Source organism: Nilaparvata lugens, chromosome 13, assembly GCF_014356525.2.
Source record: "Nilaparvata lugens isolate BPH chromosome 13, ASM1435652v1, whole genome shotgun sequence".
Taxonomy (NCBI): domain Eukaryota; kingdom Metazoa; phylum Arthropoda; class Insecta; order Hemiptera; family Delphacidae; genus Nilaparvata; species Nilaparvata lugens.
Genome location: NC_052516.1, coordinates 10,439,094 through 10,455,415, shown reverse-complemented (window position 1 = coordinate 10,455,415; position 16,322 = coordinate 10,439,094). Strand labels below are relative to the sequence as shown.

The following is a 16,322-nucleotide window of genomic DNA, read 5'->3' as shown; positions in this document are numbered from 1 at the left end:
TTTCCTAATTTTGTCTTGAATTGTCAAAATATTACGTAGGTTATGTTCATGTTATGTGTTGCTAGTAATGAATCAATTTACCTTCTGAAGGAGATACCGGTGTGTTGCGTGTATCATGATACGCTAGTTGTGACATGATACAGTTGCATTTATCATGATACACTAGTTGTGACATGATACAGTTGAATTTATAATGATACGCTAGTATTATGATACGTACTAGTGATGTATCAATTTATCTTCTCAAGGAGATACAAGTGTGTTGCGAGTATAATGATACGCCAATTTTGACATGATACTCTTGAAATAAATAAATGCAGTTTTGCTTTTTTAATATTGAGACTACAAGACGTCATGTTCTTGGTCACCTTTCTCAAGGAGATACAGGTATGTTCGAATAAGATAGAATTAATCTTAATTCATCAAAATACTTGAAAATACATTTGAATAGTTTTAATCTTAATACAGAGAGATCAGAGAAGATTTTAGTGTCTCAATACAGAGAGATCGAAAGTGGAAAATATCGATACATGATACAGTATCATCCCAAATTGATACAGTATCATCCCAAATTGATACAGTATCACCATAATTTGATACATAACTCCAAAATCTGAATTAATTCTGCAAATCAAGTGCTACCTTTTCTGTATGGTGGAATGTAATGATTGTATTGTGTGTAGCTGCTGGCGCGTGACTTTTTGGAGAACTACATATTCTTGGCGGTGGGCAGAGTGGGCTCCACTTCGGAGAACATCACACAGAAGATTGTGTACGTGCCAGAGAACGACAAGCGCTCGTTCCTGCTCGACCTGCTGTCTGCCGCTTTCCACGACAAAAGTAAGTCACTTTTCTGTTTTCTTCCCAAGATGGAATAGAATAGTGCTTAAGGTGCATTCTCGTTTAAGCGTAAATTTCCTCAGTCGACGACGGCAAGCATTGTTGACATTCATATTTTCCAAATTTCAAGTGTGCTAAAACAGCTGATCAAATAGCTTTTCACTATTTGTGTTTATTATTCAAGAATAAAAACATTTCTAATAATATCAACATATTGCCATTTGGAAGTATAAACTCAACTTTCCCCATTAAAACATAATTGAGCATAATCTTTTAGGTTATTTAGACAAATTGAAATCTACCCAATCTGAGATCCTCACCCTGTCGTGGACAACGACGGCATTTACGCACAAAGAAAACACAGCATTGTACCATAGAGAAACAATAGCATAAATAGATATTCCATGGTATAGGGAATTTATGTCGCAACTTCTACTGTTATCTCAAGCTGAGCCACGTAGTTCTTTCCTGTAAAGCTTTATGACGCTGGAAGTCTCTCATATTGTACCGATCATACACTTTTACCCGGTCAAAACAGTAAGAATCGACAGTAATCGGATTGAGATAACAATAAAATCTGCGACATAAACGCCCTATACCATGGGATATCTACTTACGCTATTGTTTCTCTATGATTGTACTTACTAAAATGCTTGAAGGATAAAATAAATAGTTTGAGGCTGGCCACTAAAGCCTGGTTTTCTTTAGTAGAGTTAGTGGTAGAGTTACCTGGGCAAGTACTAACTATCTTGTCAACTCTCCCAATGAAAATGTTCATGGTAGAGTACTAGTTTTCAGTAGAGTTCTTTGCCGGTAGTGCCATTTTGTAAGTTAGAATATTTCGTTGTTGGTTATCCATCGTGTTTTTACTTATTATTACTATCGTATTTTATAAAATTCTAAAGTGAAAAAACACTGACATTGCACAAAATGTGTAATACCAGCACGAAACGGACGTCGCCACATCAAAGAATGTGAGTGTTTTTTCACTTTTAAGTTTTATGAAATACGATAGTAATTAGAATATTTATTTTATCAATATTTTAAATAAATGAATTTGAAGAGTGTTATAGCACCGTGGGATAGTACTCTACCACTTGCCTTCCCCCACCACCGCTTCTCACTCTACTCTACCACTACTATGCTTATGAAAACGAGCTAGTAAAGTAGAGTTGTGCCGTAGGCTATCAAGTTTAAGAAGTAGTGTTATTTATTAAAAAGTTTGTTTTGAACTATTTTTGACGACATTGCAGTCTAAATTTTGAATATTAGTTATCAAAAACTAGTACTCTCGTGTGGAGCGCATTCGGATTTTTTAAAATTAATTTTCAACTCTGAAAATAGTCATGGCAGTTTGTCATGGATAGTGAAATAGATTATTATTCTATTAATTTACTAGTAGTTCTGTGAACAGTAGACCTCACGCAGTATTCTCATCCACAAGTACCTGATTGAAACTATAGACCTTATGGAAATACAGCAATAGACTGGCTTCTCCACACATCTGTGTAATCACTTGTCAGCTGATCTATGATGAATAATTCTATAGTCTGATTTTTACTCTAATATTGGCGTATGAAGGAGGCTCATTTTTCCTTTTATATTATCCTTGAAATGCAAAATTTCCAAAAACCTTGTATATACGTCGACGCGCAATTAAAAAAGGAACATACCTGTCAAATTTCATGAAAATCTATATCACCGCATTTCGCCGTAAATGCGCAACATTTAAACATTAAGAGAAATGCCAAACCGTCGACTTGAATCTTAGACCTCACTTCGCTCGGTCAATTAAAAAGTGTTAATAAGTGTTTAAGTGTTAATTTATTAAAAAGTATTGACATTTTAAGGTTAGTTCTGTTCACTAGACAACACACTATACTGTAATTATTGTTGAAATGTTATTTGAATTTGTTGTGTGTTCAGACAACCCGTCGCTGACGCTGGTGTTTGTGGAGACGAAGCGCGGCGCCGATTCGTTACACGACTTCCTGCACGACGCCAACTACCCGGCCACCTCCATCCACGGCGACCGTTCCCAGAAGGAGCGCGAGGAGGCGCTGCATCTCTTCAAGTCGAAGGTATGCATCGATTGGTCGATTTGTCGATATTATATTGATTGGTCATTTATCGGTACGCAATACTATCGATTTGTCGACTTTTAATGGCATCGATTTGTCGATTTTTAATGGCATCGATTTAACTTTGCTTCAAGATGAAGGTAGCCTGTACACGGACGATCATTGATCTTCTGAACGGTTCGAGATATCGATGTGCAGTTTTCGTCATTCATTTTTCCTTGAAATTTCGTATCGAAATCATGTATCGCATGACCACCTTCCTATTTGAAAAAATAAAATTGCATTCAAAATAGCGGACCAGATTTTGAAAGTCATAGTAAAGTAGTATTTTCAATTCGAGTAACATCCCCAATGACACTCACCTTGGAATCACTTCTTTTTATGAGATACTAAGCCGTTCTCAGACTTTTGTTCTCAAAATCATTGATTCTTCGTTCTCAGATCATCGATCTTCGAAACGGTTTGAGATATCGATATGCGGTTTCCGCCATTCATTTTTTTCTTGAAATTCCCTATCGAAATCATGTATCGCACGACCACCTTCCTATTTAAAAAAATGAAGTTGCATTCAATATGGCGGACCAGATTTTTAAAGTCATTGTAAAGTAGTTTTTTCAATTTGAGTAGGATCCCCAATCAGATTTTTAAAGTCATTGTAAAGTAGTTTTCGCCACACTGCACAGAAAGCAGCTGTTTTCCAGCCCCTACGTAGATCTGAAAGACATTGTTTGCAGACGACTCTCGTCTGACGTCAGAACAGGTTTCTTTCCGGCTAAGGCCGGAAAGAGTACCCTTTCCGGCCGCTAAATTTCAAGTGTGCTAAAACAGCTGATCAAAAAACTTTTCATTATTTGTGTTAATTATTCAATAATTAAAACATTTATAATAATAATTATCATCTTATTGTCATTTGAAAGAATAAAAAAGTATAAACTCAACCTTCCACATAATTGAACATAATCTTTTAGGTTATTTAGACAAATCCGAAAAAAATATGAAAATACTTGAACAATTTTCTGATATTCAGATTACCTCAGATTTGCTAGAGCTATGACCTTCCACTTCTGCTTTCGGAAGTGCTTAGTAAACAATTATTATTATATGTATATTGAAAAATGTTTATATCATAGAAAAATGTTTTCCGGCTCTCAATCTTTTCTAGTCCTCGGCCTACGGCCTCGGACTTGAAAACCGAATTCGAGCCGGAAAAGTTTAATTTTCGACCCTAGGTGCGAAATATACTATTTTTCAATTTGAGTAGGATCCCCAATCAGATTTTTAAAGTCATTGTAAAGTAGTTTTTTCAATTTGAGTAGGATCTCCAATCACACCCACCGTCAATTTACCTTTGTGTATGAGATATTAAGCCGTTCTCGGACTTTTCACCCATCCTGTATATTCACTATTACTTGAGCATGTAATAATGGTGTGTTGTGGGATGTTTGTTGCAGTCGACACCGATCTTGGTGGCCACGGCTGTGGCGGCGCGTGGCCTGGACATCCCCCACGTGACACATGTCATCAACTACGACCTGCCCAGCGACATTGAGGAGTACATCCACCGCATCGGTCGTACCGGCCGTATGGGCAATCTCGGTCAGTACTACTGCAATCCCATAGTGAGGTCCACGTTATAATGGCACTGTTTGATTGGCAATGGTATTGCTATCCTTGTCTATCATTCAACAAAGCGGATAACGCTATCTCTTTCTCGCTTTGATCTGTTGTCAGATCATCTTTCAACAATGTAGAATTAATAATAAATTAACTAGTTCATATTGATTATGAAATTATTGAAAAATATAATTGATTATTTTAAACGAGAATGAACCGTTAATACTACATCAATAAACCTGTATCAGCTACCGTCTATAGAAGTTATTGTTATTGTTATTTCATCGTATAAAACCGCATATGATGAGCACAGCTCAAACGGTGTACGACATGTCAAATATATCAAGTATATGGTTTCCCTCCATTGAGGGAAAGTTTTTCATTTTACAAAATCGTCTGGATAACTTCTGATCTCTAGGATTTCAATGAGAAGATCTCATAACATTCTCTTGATGAATACGGGCAGCATTCAGTCAGTATATCTTTGAGAGCTGTATAAAATTTACCATGACTGTCAACACTCTTAAGTTCTTCCGTCAAACAGTTGAAAATTCTGAGCTCAGCATAATGTGGTCCCCCCTCCAAGAGCGAAAGTCTATGAGTGGGGTACTGGAGGGTAAACATTTTATGTCTTGTGGGGTATCTGTGTGAAATGTTATCCTCCATGAATTTCTGCTTATTACTGTAAACAAAAGATGCAATATCCAAAAAATAAAGGGCTGGAATTGTTAATAATTTGAGTTTTTTGAAAATTGGCCTACATGAAACCCTAGATTCGGCTCCCTCAATAACCCTGTTTTTCTATTTGCCACTCTGACTATTGTTTTCAAGGCAAAAATAGCACTGGACAATTTCACATCCAATGTTTTTACGTGGCTATCCCACTTAACATTTCCCTGCAGGTCAACGAAGGTAGTGAAGGCATTGATTGACAAGACAGAGGATCGGCAACGTTTTTCTTCTATCTTTCTCCACTGCCATTATAACGTGGACCTCACTATAATGCTTGTTCTCACACCTACCAAAACTTGAATTGTCCTCAGATTGGTGAGAGTTAAGTAAGCTATATGGTTTCCTAAGATAGCGGTGACGTTATTTAGCGACCGTAATGATATGGTCGGTGAACGTCACTAAAGCTTTAGCTGTATAATTCACAGTATCGGGGAACTGAGCTTCGCTCTAGGGTAACCGTCCACTGGAACCGTATTCTACCGATCCGTTCGGCCGTTGGATCGGACGAATCTGCCGGTCGTTAATTCGACCGAATATGGTCGTCCATTGGAACCGTTTACGTCAGTCTAGTTCAGTAGTTGGCTGAACTATTGAATATTGAATAAATATTGAATTAACTACTATATTACATTTTCAAAATCTCAATATAATCATTGTATATGAAAGATTTTGGTGGCTATGATAGTAGTTAATTCAATAATTGGCAACTAGACTGACGTAAACGGTTCCAATGGACGACCATATATGGCCGGCAGATTCGTCCGATCCAACGGACGAACGGATCGGTAGAATACGGTTCCAATGGACGACCATATTCGGCCGAATCAACGGCCGAACGTATCGGTCGAGTACGTTTACCGTCTAGGGTAACTGTCCACTGGAACCGTATTCTACCGATCCGTTCGGCCGTTGGATCGGACGAATCTGCCGGCCGTTGATTCGGCCGTATATGGTCGTCCATTGGAACCGTTTACGTCAGTCTAGTTGCCAATTATTGAATTAACTACTATCATAGCCACCAAAATTTTTCATATACAATGATTATATTGAGATTTTGAAAATTGAATAGTAATATCCACTAAATTAGTTATTCATTACTAAGCAATCTTTGAAATAAATAAAATAAGAAATAAGAAATATTTATTGCCAAAATCATTAAACAAACTTTACAAATGTGAAAAATATAAAAATTTTCATATACAATACATTGCAAAAACTTAAACTTAAAATATTTTCCATTTAAAAATCGATTATAATATTATCATTAGCGTTACCAGCAAAACTAAGTAGTTTGAGCGATGGCAACGAGTAATCAGTCGGCTATAATTAGTGGCTTGAGATTCAGTCGAAAATAGAAAAAATATAAATAATAAAGAAAAAAGAAACATATGGAATGTATGAAAAACTAGAAAAAAAAATAAAATTTCAATCCGAAAAGAAGTACTAAGAGTGAAATACTAAGAGAGCAGAAAAACTAGAATGAATTCATAATAATTAAAAACTCAAAAGAAAAGAGATGATTCATGTATTATTAATCTACAATTCACTGTACATATGTAATCCATTTAGTAACATAATGTAATTCATTTGTAGCATATATGCAATTCCTTTTGTAAGCAAAGAGAGAATTAGAAAAACAATACAATACACAGATTACTTTGAACATTATGACGATTTATGACGTTGATATCTTTCGCCTCGCATATCCCACAATGAAACATGCTCTCTTGAAACAAACTTTTCATTGTCCATAGTTGAAACTTTATAAAACAAAAACAGACAAGACTGTGAAACAATTTTGAGGTTAGAATGATGTTGTCCCAGCTCGACTTCGTATGGAGCCAAAAAATCCCATTCAATTCGGATCGAAAACTTGTTCGGCCGGAGACGGCCGTATAAACCTGTTGCAATGGACGAGCATCTATTCCTTTCTTTGTTGGGGGATCCTTCGGACGAGTTCGGTAGTTTTCGGCCGATGCTAGTTCGGACGAAAACGGTTCTAGTGGACGGCTCACCTAAGTGTGTGTTGGCAGGTTAGGACAACAATTGTTAATGAGTTAGTTTTGATTGGTTTTGTTGTGTTGATATGTTTAGACAACTATGATTAGTGACTGTTTCAAGTGTTTTTAGTGAAATTTGACTGCTTTTGCAGGGCTGGCCACGTCGTTTTTCAACGACAAGAACCGCAACCTGGTGAAGGACCTGGTTGAAGTGCTGAGTGACGCCAAGCAGGAGATCCCCAGCTGGCTGGAGAACCTGTCTGCCGAGTTGAAGCACTTTGGCGGCAGCAAGCGAGGAGGTGGCAAATACCCGTCCAGGTCAGTTCACATCACTAGTGCCTTCTTATATTTTTTACTTTCCTTGCCCTATTACCATAGGTAAGGAAAGTATTTCTTTCCGAAAAAAATTAAGGTACCCCAATTTCTATACGTTTCAAGGTCCCCTGAGTCCAAAAAAGTGGTTTTAGGGTATTGGTCTGTATGTGTGTGTGTATGTGTATGATTGTATGTGCGTCTGTGTACACGATATCTCATCTCCCAATTAACGGAGTGACTTGAAAGTGGAACGTAAGGTCCTTACAATATGAGGATCCGACACGAACAATTTCGATCAAATGCGATTCAATATGGCGGCTAAAATGGCGAAAATTTTGTCAAAATTAGGGTTTTTCGTGATTTTCTCAAAAACGGCTCCAACGATTTTGATTGAAGTTATACCTGAAATAGTCATCGATAAGTTCTATCAACTGCCACAAGTCCCTTATCTGTAAAAATTTCAGGAGCTCCGCCCCATCTATGCAAAGTTTGATTTTAGATTCTTAATTATCAGGCTTCAGATACAATTTAAACAAAAAAATTCGAGTGGAAAAGATTGAGCATGAGAATCTCTACAATTAATGTTCAGTAACATTTTCACCTAAAATTAAAAATTAGCTCGAAATTCGAGAAAATGTGATTATCCAATTGCAAACTGTTGATTCTATTAAATGATTCACTATGAAGAGATAGCAGACCTCGTGTGTCTCCAGCGTTATTAACCTGTAACCAGCTTAAAATCTTTGAATAGTAGACTTGAGATGCGCGGGAACACTAGCGTCAGGTGATCAATTTTCATAACGGCAAGGAAAGTTGTATGAGTGCGCCACACCAGATTTTATATAAACACAACTAGTTTCTAGCACTTTTGCCACTTTCAGGAACAGAGTCATTTTGCCCGGTTGCAGAGTCGTTCCATAAAATCACCCACAGCTAACAGAGCCATTAGTTAACTACTATCATAGCCACCAAAATTTTTCATATACAATGATTATATTGAGATTTTGAAAATTGAATAGTAATATCCACTAAATTAGTTATTCATTACTAAGCAATCTTTGAAATAAATAAAATAAGAAATAAGAAATATTATTGCCAAAATCATTAACAAACTTTACAAATGTGAAAATATAAAAATTTTCATATACAATACATTGCAAAAACTTAAACTTAAAATATTTCCATTTAAAAATCGATTATAATATTATCATTAGCGTTACCAGCAAAACTAAGTAGTTTGAGCGATGGCAACGAGTAATCAGTCGGCTATAATTAGTGGCTTGAGATTCAGTCGAAAATAGAAAAAATATAAATAATAAAGAAAAAAGAAACATATGGAATGTATGAAAAACTAGAAAAAAAAATAAAATTTCAATCCGAAAAGAAGTACTAAGAGTGAAATACTAAGAGAGCAGAAAAACTAGAATGAATTCATAATAATTTAAAAACTCAAAAGAAAAAGAGATGATTCATGTAATTATTAATCTACAATTCACTGTACATATGTAATCCATTAGTAACATAATGTAATTCATTTGTAGCATATATGCAATTCCTTTTGTAAGCAAGAGAGAATTAGAAAAACAATACAATACACAGATTACTTTGAACATTATGACGATTATGACGTTGATATATTTTGCCTCGCATATCCCACAATGAAACATGCTCTCTTGAAACAAACTTTTCATTGTCCATAGTTGAAACTTTATAAAACAAAAACAGACAAGACTGTGAAACAATTTTGAGGTTAGAATGATGTTGTCCCAGCTCGACTTCGTATGGAGCCAAAAAATCCCATTCAATTCGGATCGAAAACTTGTTCGGCCGGAGACGGCCGTATAAACCTGTTGCAATGGACGAGCATCTATTCCTTTCTTTGTTGGGGGATCCTTCGGACGAGTTCGGTAGTTTTCGGCCGATGCTAGTTCGGACGAAAACGGTTCTAGTGGACGGCTCACCTAAGTGTGTGTTGGCAGGTTAGGACAACAATTGTTAATGAGTTAGTTTTGATTGGTTTGTTGTGTTGATATGTTTAGACAACTATGATTAGTGACTGTTTCAAGTGTTTTTAGTGAAATTTGACTGCTTTTGCAGGGCTGGCCACGTCGTTTTTCAACGACAAGAACCGCAACCTGGTGAAGGACCTGGTTGAAGTGCTGAGTGACGCCAAGCAGGAGATCCCCAGCTGGCTGGAGAACCTGTCTGCCGAGTTGAAGCACTTTGGCGGCAGCAAGCGAGGAGGTGGCAAATACCCGTCCAGGTCAGTTCACATCACTAGTGCCTTCTTATATTTTTTACTTTCCTTGCCCTATTACCATAGGTAAGGAAAGTATTTCTTTCCGAAAAAAATTAAGGTACCCCAATTTCTATACGTTTCAAGGTCCCCTGAGTCCAAAAAAGTGGTTTTAGGGTATTGGTCTGTATGTGTGTGTGTATGTGTATGATTGTATGTGCGTCTGTGTACACGATATCTCATCTCCCAATTAACGGAGTGACTTGAAAGTTGGAACGTAAGGTCCTTACAATATGAGGATCCGACACGAACAATTTCGATCAAATGCGATTCAATATGGCGGCTAAAATGGCGAAAATTTTGTCAAAATTAGGGTTTTTCGTGATTTTCTCAAAAACGGCTCCAACGATTTTGATTGAAGTTATACCTGAAATAGTCATCGATAAGTTCTATCAACTGCCACAAGTCCCTTATCTGTAAAAATTTCAGGAGCTCCGCCCCATCTATGCAAAGTTTGATTTTAGATTCTTAATTATCAGGCTTCAGATACAATTTAAACAAAAAAATTCGAGTGGAAAAGATTGAGCATGAGAATCTCTACAATTAATGTTCAGTAACATTTTCACCTAAAATTAAAAATTAGCTCGAAATTCGAGAAAATGTGATTATCCAATTGCAAACTGTTGATTCTATTAAATGATTCACTATGAAGAGATAGCAGACCTCGTGTGTCTCCAGCGTTATTAACCTGTAACCAGCTTAAAATCTTTGAATAGTAGACTTGAGATGCGCGGGAACACTAGCGTCAGGTGATCAATTTTCATAACGGCAAGGAAAGTTGTATGAGTGCGCCACACCAGATTTTTATATAAACACAACTAGTTTCTAGCACTTTTGCCACTTTCAGGAACAGAGTCATTTTGCCCGGTTGCAGAGTCGTTCCATAAAATCACCCACAGCTAACAGAGCCATTAGTTAACAACTCGCCCATAAATAGTTGTTCATAGCAGAGTCGTTTGCCAGACCCCTGTTAGCTATGGTTCTGATGATTGAGTACTTTATTTATGTAGATTACAATATATACTGGCTTATACACTTATATACAATAGCTTACAATACAGCTAAATTATAGATGAATTTACATAATGGAGACTAAGAAAATAATTATTGAACTGTATATGATATGAAAAAGCAATTTGTAATATAATAACTATAGATAATAATTATATTGTTATGCATCTACATAAATTGGCGGAGCTTTGGACATATCAATGTCCATTCTTTGGAAAGAATATTAAAAATATCCTCCCCACTAACTCTCTACCAAAAGGTACTAACTCTACCAAAGGATGAGGCACACACATGTCACACTGCTGCTCATACCACTTTTTGCGCGGTATGCTTCTATCCAACTAATGTATTGGCAACGGGGAGGGAATTACTGTGAACAGTTCTTCCAAACCTCCAGTCGGATGACGTCACAACATGGCGCTTGTTTATCACAACACTGCATCGTCTGCTATGCGTTGTTGATGTTTGGAGGTTAAGGAATCAAGATTGTAAACTGCAGACTAATTTGTAATTATTTTCAGTCAAGTTAGCTTGAATTTTTGATAATTATAAATAATAACTATAAACAATTCATTAAGTGAAATAAAATCAGAGGTAGAAGTGAAATAAGTGTCTGGTGTATTTATTTTTGTATAATATTAATTTTAAAAAAATTGACCAGAATTATTTTATTACCTTCTAGAATTTTGGTATATCTTGGAAGCAAAGCAGCCAGTTTACAAGATATTTCTAATGACTCTGCATACAGTGCTTATTATTAGTATTAATAATAATTGATTATTCAAATTTATTAAATTATACAATTTATTAAAAGTTGTATTGCATCTTTGTCCAAGCTACTCGAACAGTCAATGATATTTTATTCAGTTTATCCACAGTTTAAAATAGTTAGCGTTATTATAATGTATGACCATTTTCGTCTGTCTTTTAAAACATGCAAACAAGTCAACATAACCTAAAGTACACTTGGCGCGAATCTATAGTGGATTTATAAGCACGATTTTGGGCATTTAAATAACAGCACTTTTGGTTATTGGTAGCCTCAGATGACGTCACCCGCCTGTAGGTTTTTCGTCTCTGCAACGGAAAAACCTGTTTGTGGCGCGCTGTTACCTATCGGCGGAGCAATAGCTAACAGAACGTCTTTGCAACGAAATTGGCCTGTTAAATAGTCAAGTCCGCGCTGTTAACTATGGGTGACATTATGTGTCGATTCTGCAACCGGGCATTAATGCTCTAAAACACTCCTCAATGGTATAATGGCAAGACTCTACCTTAGACCAGTTATAGAATAGACATGACTCATTGTATATTCATACTGAAAGTCGATGAAGCCAACATCTACTGCTAAATCCACCCATCTTGACGTCACAACAGTGACGTCACACATCGTAAAGAAATTATAGAAAACTTTTTTGAGTTTGTTGTGTAAGTGTTTGTGGTGTTTAACTTACATTGTTGTTGAACAATGCATTGTTGTTAAACATAGCTTGTTTGCCATAGCAGATTGTTATTTATTTATGTAATTATTATTTATGAAAATGGTAATCTCCTGCGCAGCATATAATTGCACTGACATTTTTAGGAAAAAAGTGGAATATCTTTTCATGCGTAAGTTGAAATTTATACACATAAATATTGTAAGTTGTAACTGTAATATTATCCTTGGTTATGATGTAAGTGAACTCATTGCAGCATGACAATAAATTAGTTTTGTAGGCTACCGTACCTTATTATTTTCAAAGCACATCTTAACTTTGAAGGTGATATCACATAACACATTATAACTTAACCGATATCGTTTTTGTTCGTAGCTAGAAATAACCTAAAAACATAATGAATCTGAAATAGACACAATCTGAAAGTTTTCCATACGATGCGTGTCGTCACTGTTGTGACGTCAAGATGGGTGGATTTGGCAGTAGATGTTGGCTTCAGAGGCTAGACTTCCCAGCGTGTCTATTCTATAACTGGTCTAAGGACTCTACAAGTGGCCTAGTTATCTTTGATACAAATAATTTATAGCTGCTGCACAGCCTGATTTTCTCTGGAATAAAATTGAAACACTTGAGTCCTGAATAATACGGTCCCTTTTCGAGAAGAGTCAGTCTATGAATAGGGAACTGGAACAATCCTGCATTTTTACCTCGTGTTTTATAAGTATGACAAATTCGGTTAGCATAAAAATATTCTTGTTTTTGAACACAAATGTAACAACTTCCAGGAAGTATATCGCTGGAACTGTAAGTGGATTGAGTTCTTAAAATATGGTCTTACAGGAGAAAGATGGTATATAGTGAGGTCCACGTTTTAATGGCAGTGTACGATTGACAATACTGTTGCTGTCCTTTTCTATTATACGGCAAAACAGATAGCGGTATCTCTCTCTCGCTTTGCAATGTTGTCCGTTTGCCAGAAAATTTTATTTTTACTTTTGACAGTGGCTGTACAAAAGTAAAGAAACAGTTCTCAGCCGCCATTTTTTTTCTTCATTCTATCAAAATACTTGAGTACACAAGTCGTATAATTGATTTAAAATGTATTTTTGAAACAATGAGATAATTTTTAGACATTACCGTATGAGAAACACTAATTAAAATACCTGAAATGACATTTTTAAAGTTGATAACTAACCATTCTAGACTTCATCCTTGCTTCAGTTAGCCTACACGTATAGGTTAGACCTACTCGTACCGGTATAAATAATACTGGTTATTTCAGAATTATTTTCATTGAAATTATTTATTTTGAATAGTTTTTCTATTATTTTTAAACGAAATTGGAATAGAATACCTACCAAATAACTTAATTTCTGTTGTTTTGAAATTCAGATTGGTGTATCACAGCTTTTCAAATTAACCGCCATTTCAGGCTTGTATGAAAATAAAAATCTGATCTCAGAGTTATGAAAGCAAATTTTTGAATCAAATTATGAAAACATATATTTTCTTGATTAATTTGACTTAAATTGATTATTCTATCAAGGAAGTGTTAATTATTATTATTATTAGATCAAATTTAATGGAATGAATTGAGTAACAGCTGTGTACACTCAGTGGCAAAATGGAGAGACTTGGCAACGTTTTTCTCCTATAGTGAGGTCCACTTTATAATGACAGTAATTGATCAACTTCGGTTTTGCTATCCTTGTCTATCATTCAACAAAGCCGGTGGTACTATCCTTTTCTAGGTCCACAACTATGCCAATTATGTTTTTGACAGTGTAGAAATATAATTAATTAATGCAGAGAATCGGCATCGCTATTCTCCTATCTTTATTCACTGCCATTATAACGTGGAACTCACTATAGTAACTGAAGTTATTGAAGTTGTTATTAGAGTTCGGCTGGCTCCTTGCCCAAGCTCGTGCTTGCTCTTTTGGGGAAGTTGTTCCTAATATTTGATTTTGTACATTAGTTCAATTATACCATGGTATATTGTATAGTTTATTGATTCGGTTTGTATAATTTATGAGGAATAAATGAATGATTGTTTGTGTTTTAGTGGCGGTGGCGGTCGCTTCGGCAGCCAGTTTGGGTCACGTGACTACCGCCAACAGGGTGGGGGCGGTGGAGGCGGTCGCTCTTCAGGGGGCGGCGGGGGTGGTCGCTCACAGGGCGGCTACAGCAACTATGGCAATTCCGGCAACTCTGGTCAGTACTATTGCATAAAAATTAAAAACAATTACCTCTGTTTAATTACGGTCCAATTATAAAGAGTGAGTCATATGTATGGGAACCCTTCAATAAGTTGGGGTCTGTTGTAGATATTTATTTATTTATTTATTACATACCACAATCGCAATATCAAATTAATAATTGGATATGATACTGTAACTTTCAGGATACATTACTGGTCAAATACTCTACCTTATAACACCCATTGTGTGATACATCATTTTAAAGTCATTTTTAATACAAGAAAGATTGCATCGATAAAAATGTTCTATGATACTTTTATTCTATTTATTTATTTATTTATTTATTTATTTCCATTGTATTTATTTTTTTATTCATTCCTATTTATCCATTAACTTTTATTCTATTTTTGTTCTATGATACTTTAATCCAAAATAGCGGCTGATTGAACTTTATCAATTATTTCCTGAAAAACTAAAACTTGAATGAGCCGCCATTTTGGATAAAAGTATCATAGAACATTTTTATTGATATCATCTTAAAAATAATAATTGATTTTTATTCTTCACATGCAACGATATATTGCTCCAATCTGATCGGTACCGACCATATCGTTACAATAATTTGAGCCAATGCACGAAAGATTGATGCGATTGAGCGAGATTGATCGCGATATATCGGGGTTGATCGGTTGATCGATAACTTGATCAACCTGGCAACGATTGCACCAATCTGGCAAGATTGCAGCGACAGGTTGTAGCGAGTAGACAGTGCTTCGATCAAACTAAATTTCTCCGATTATCTGTTCAATCAGTAACCAGTAATTCCATACACTTTAAACTGCATCCTGTAGCAAGATATCTGAGGGTGGCGGTGAGTCGTTCATGGGAAGAAATTGATTTTCGCATATCTGTATCCTGTTTCTCTATCAGGGGAGAAACCAAGTTTAAAAAATTTAATTTTAAAATGTATTTCTTATTTTTAGAACTCGTGGCTGGAGCTCAAGGCTTCTTTTTCCAGTCACGCCAAAAACTATTGTATTTTAATGATTATTTTATTTGTAAAAATATTTCTTGTATAATTAATAAACGAATTACGTATCTTTTAGGGCCGGTTTCCGAGCTCGGGATTTAGCTAAGTCCTAGACTTTAAACAGCTGGAGTCAGAAAATTGGCTTTCCAAAACTGGGCGTAGTCGCGACTTTTATAACAGTAGTCGTAGTTTTTATTTTCTCATTTCTATAATTGGAAACGTTTTTCCTTGACGAAATTAGACATTCCTAAATAATTCAAAATAGCTGAAACTTTACCCTTTTTTCTCTTTATTTTATTCTGTGTTCTAGTTTTTCGAAATTTAATTCAAACGTGACTATGACAATGACTGCGACTACGCCCTGTTTTGGAAAAACAATTTTCTGACTCCAGCTGTTTAAAGTCTAGGACTTAGCTAGATCCCGAGCTCGGAAACTGGCCCTTAATGATTCCACGCATGAGTCTTCTCTCATTATCAGATAGTTGCGCCAGTCATTTGGTTCATCCCTCAACTCTCTCAGTAGTCTCACATGCGAAAACTTGTCTCTCTTGAGAAGCCAAGAACGACACCACTTCTTGGTTTGAATTGTCTCTTTTTCCCTATTTTCGCCAAACAAATTACATAAAGAGACCACAACAGTATCTCTTCCATGTTGATCTCAACTGAAAGAAAGGAAAGAGGAAAGACCAACAAATTGCGAAGGAAATTGGGGCAAAAAATCGTTGCATATGGACGGAACGTCGATGTACAATTAATTGCAACG

General features: G+C 35.9%; 1 protein-coding gene across 1 annotated transcript in view; it reads left to right on the top strand.

Annotated features, from left to right (window-relative positions):
• LOC111058649 (ATP-dependent RNA helicase bel) overlaps positions 1–16,322 on the top strand; it is a 41,964-nt gene that overhangs the window by 24,027 nt on the left and 1,615 nt on the right. Inside the window, exons 8-12 of the mRNA XM_039439797.1 lie at positions 684–840; positions 2,767–2,921; positions 4,373–4,517; positions 7,420–7,585; positions 14,394–14,542. Coding sequence (XP_039295731.1) covers positions 684–840; positions 2,767–2,921; positions 4,373–4,517; positions 7,420–7,585; positions 14,394–14,542 — 772 coding nt within the window. The remainder of the gene's footprint in view (positions 1–683; positions 841–2,766; positions 2,922–4,372; positions 4,518–7,419; positions 7,586–14,393; positions 14,543–16,322) is intronic.